We start from the raw sequence: 4270 nt of genomic DNA, 5'->3' as shown, positions 1-4270 counted from the left end.
GAGAGCAATGTTCAGGAAAAACGATGGGCAGTGGGGCAAGCAGGGCTGAGTTTCGGCGGCAGTTGTATTCTGCGCCGAGCCGAGGGTTATCGTGGACAGCTGCAGACAGGTGGCGGAAGGCTACAGGAAATTGCCCGATGTGAAGTTTACATGGAACATCTTGACTAGTTAGAAATTGAACATGTTAGTTAACGTTAGTAAAAGCCAGACATGCTTTGGATTGCAGTAAACCCTTTCTCCGAAACGCATTAAATTTTTCACAGGCGGCGGTTAGGCTGATATCGGACGGATGTTCGACTCACGCTGCAACTGGCATTGAGCCAGCCGACCCAACAGATGGATCACGGAATGAAGGTTGGTGTGGCACACTTGCAATGTTCCGCCACTTCTCATCTCCAAGGAGCCACAACGACCCCTGAAAATCGTCGCCCCAACAGGGCATACCCATGGACACGAGGGTCGAGAACCCCGCACACCACTGCGAAGCCTGCAACACAACCACAACGTCGGAACAAAGGCATAAAAAGGGAGGACAAAAACTTTGACACGCTCTGCTTGAGATTGTGGCTAGATTAAGGGATTATTTACAAATCGAGATCTTTACAATAGCCCAATGTAAAGGGAAATACAGAAGAAGAGGCATAGCTCATTGCACCACATCCCCAAACAGGTATCGTGTCCTCCCAACATCCATGACGCGCAAAGAAACCCAACCGGAAAGCCAACGCTCCGCCCATATGTCGCGTATCCAACCTCTGCATGAGCCCACAGAGAAGCCATCGCCCAATGCTGTTCATTGCCAAGACATGACAGCAAGCCAATGGCAAAAGGGATAACGCGGGAACCTGAAATTGGACATTCCCAGACTGGCTTCCCTTACACAGCCGCCTCGCCCTGGGGCTTGAGGTAAGCCTCGTCCGACGCGTGGTGGCCGGCAAAGGTGGAGGTAGGCTTCCACTTGGCCGAGGTACGCGGGGTAGTCTCCTCCATCATCTTGTCGACCTGCTCGAGCGAGAGACCCTTGGTCTCGGGCACAAGGAAGTAAGTGTAGATGAAAGCACCCGTGCAAAGAGCGCCCCACACGAAGAAGACGGACGACTTGAGGTTGCCGCGCTTCTCGCCGACCATGTAAGGAGTAATGACGGCAATGATGGTGTTCCAGAGCCAGTTGGACGCAGTCGAGAGACCAACACCACGGGCGCGGATGGGCAGCGGGAAGATCTCGCCGATGACGATCCAGGCACCGGGACCCCAGGTCGACGCGAAGAAGAAGATGAAGATGGCAATGAAGGCGATCTGGGCGTTGACGGCAGAGACGTTGTCGGCGACCGCGCTGTCGGTGTCAGTGGGGTCGAGAAGGTGGGTGTGGTTGAAGCCAACGGTGACACCAATGATGGCGACGAGGAATTGGCAGATCAACATGCCGAGAGCACCCCAGAAGAGGATGGTGCGGCGGCCGAACTTCTCGACAGTGTAGAACGAGATCGGGGTCGAGCACACATTGATGATGGTGAAAACCATGGAGATGAGGAAGGTGTTGGAGATCGCGCCAGTCGACTTGAGGAAGGGAGTCGAGTAGTAGAAGATGAAGTTGACACCGGTCCACTGCTGCATCATCTGCATAGAAGTACCGAGGATGGTCTTGCGCAGGTTGGAGTTGGCCTTGAAGACGGAGCCCTTGAAGCAGTTGGCCCAGCTGCCGAACCAGGTGGTGGAGGGGATGAGCTGACGCTCGTACTCCTCGTTGGCGACGATCTCGGCAAGTTCGACCTGGATGTACTCGGACTCCTTGGGCTGGCCACGAAGGCGGGAGAGAGACTCGGTGGCGGCAGCAAGGTTACCCTTCTTGACGAAGTAACGCGGGGAGTCGGGCAGGAAAAAGAGACCACCGCCGAGGATGATGGCCCAGGCGAACTGGATGGCGATCGGAATGCGGTACGAGCCAGTGTCGGTGCGGCCTTCGGTGGCATACACGACGCAGGCCGCAAGCATGAGGCCGATGGTGATGCAGAATTGGTAACCGGCGACCAGGGCACCACGAACCTTGCGGGGGCACTGTGAAACAAAATAGTACGTTAGCAATGTATTCTCGCTTTTGCAAAACTCACATGCCAGTGAGAACCGTAGAAGGTAGAATGGCATGGGGCGACTCACAATCTCAGACATGTACAGAATGACAATGGCAGACTCAAAACCGACACCGACACCGGCAATGAGACGACCAGCGACAATGGCACCAAGCTCATCTCCCAGACCAGTGATCATCTGGATTATCACACCGATCATGTAGATGAAGCAGCCGAGAATGACAGTCCACTTGCGCCCGATGAATTCAGCGAGGTCACCGGCGATGAGGGCGCCGAAGAAAGTACCACAGGAGAGAATAGAGACGATCAAGGAGGTGTGCGATTCGTTAACCTCCTTGGCGCCGACGTACTCGACGGCGTCGATGAAGATGCGGGCGCCGAGAACACCGTTGATGTAACCGGAGTCGTAGCCGAAGAAAATACCACCAAACGACGCGAAGGCGCAAATCAGGTACGCCTTCCAGGTAACGGGGGCCTCGATGCGCTCGACATCCTGGGTGGTCGCGAGGTCGCCAACGTGCGCAGCGGCCGGGGCCGCTACGTCCTTCTCGTTCGAAGACATAGTGTTGAGTCTCTCTTCTCGTCCGGCGTGGTCGGAGACGGAAGGTTGATGTTGGAAGAAAGGAATGGGAAAAAAAACAAAAAGAAAAGATCGACAACGAAAGGGAGGGGAGCAGGCGGCTGGGACTGATATATGAAAAAAACAGACGCGAGGAACCGACGTCAAACGGCCCGGGGGCAGAGTCAAAAACGAATTGTGCCGTCTGAATGATCAACATGGAATGCCCGTTGAAAGCCATGGGGGCCCGAAGACGCCCCATGCCATGCAAAAGAAGCCTCTGCATGACAGCCCAGGTGTTCCAGGCGCGGAGCGCGTTTTCAGGACCGTGCAGGGGGTCTTCCGGGGCTAGTGGGCCGCTGGGGTTCTGGCACTCCAGCGAGCCACTCAAGACGCGGGGAGGCTCGATCGCCCCCGACTTGGCATAACGTGTGCTTGGGGTATTTCGCCGCTGTCCCGCCGGATCGAATGGGGATGGGGGACGTGCGGGGATCCAGATGGGAAGCACCGGGATTGGACCATGCAGAATACCGCCGAGCTCTGCGGCAATCCCCTGCTCATTGGGGAGTGCCTTCCCCATGGGCCATCCTCTGCAACGCTCCGCCAGGCACCGCTTGGGTTTTCTGACCCCGGCGGCCCTCCAAAAATGTAGCGTGACATCTTCAAGATTCAGCACATTGACCCAGATAACCCTCAGAGACGCTGTACCGAGATCGTTCGCAGGATCAATGGGGCGCTCCACGCGCGGGCACGAGTCATTCACAAGAGTCGTGAGAAATATTGCCTACTTTTTCCCCACGGGGAAGTCCAATCGCCCTTCGAAAGGATCAATGGGTCAAGATCGCAAATTGACCGAGTCGGACCGGAGTGTCGCATTCCACTCGCCGCCATGCCGAGACTAACATTCGATTCGCTGCGCTGTCGCCCGTGGAGGGTCGCACCCATCAAAGGACACAACCAACGAGCCGCAGTGAATCTTACATACACTACCTGTACAATACAATACCGCAGCGCATTTCAGCTCGGTTTGGCCATAGGCTGCAGTGAAGCACTGAGACCTCATCACAACGTCCGTGACAGCGTCTCGTGATACCTTGCAGGGCTGGAATTGAGAGGCTGACGTGAATAGTTTGAATCTGCGAACTGCGAAACCAGGTTTCACTTCTTCCCCATCCTCGCGTATTCTTCCCATTGTTTTACATCATAATTCCGAAAATTGGAACATATCTCCATTTCCATCGCCTCGGGTGGCCGAGATGGCCGAGGACGCCAGTTGTGAGATCACATCCCTTCGGTCAAACGACCACATTCCTGCTACGAAGTATCCTGCGCTAATTCTAAAACCCTCCCTATGGAATCACAAACAATTGTGTCCGGCCGGCCCAGACACCACTACTCTCTTGTCAGCGCCACAGAGGCGTTGGGTCACTTGACGCCTCCACGAGACCAGTATGTAGTGGAAAGCAGTGGCGAGGATTCGGCGGCGCTCCCTTCAGGCGTTCGGGGCCCCGGATTCGGTTTTCGAGATCTCCTCGCGGATTCGGTCTGCGCCTTGATTCGGTGGCTTTCCACTTCTCAAGGCCGGCATGAGCCTGGCTCAGCCCATTGGGCCGCTGCTTAAGAC

At 55.8% G+C, this 4270-nt stretch overlaps 1 protein-coding gene across 1 annotated transcript; it reads right to left on the bottom strand.

Annotated features, from left to right (window-relative positions):
- Positions 1–876: 876 nt before the first annotated feature.
- Positions 877–2649, bottom strand: C8A04DRAFT_12397 (general substrate transporter; the record flags this gene model as incomplete). Its single annotated transcript, XM_062777326.1, has 2 exons — positions 877–2055; positions 2155–2649. The coding sequence occupies 2 exons, from the start codon at positions 2647–2649 to the stop codon at positions 877–879; spliced, it is 1674 nt and encodes a 557-aa protein (XP_062636877.1).
- Positions 2650–4270: the final 1621 nt, after the last annotated feature.

The sequence above is a fragment of the Dichotomopilus funicola genome, assembly GCF_033296635.1.
Source record: "Dichotomopilus funicola strain CBS 141.50 unplaced genomic scaffold C8A04scaffold_33, whole genome shotgun sequence".
In the NCBI taxonomy this organism is placed as follows: domain Eukaryota; kingdom Fungi; phylum Ascomycota; class Sordariomycetes; order Sordariales; family Chaetomiaceae; genus Dichotomopilus; species Dichotomopilus funicola.
The sequence above is the reverse complement of the archived record's forward strand: the minus strand, read 5'-3'. Positions and strand labels throughout refer to the sequence as shown.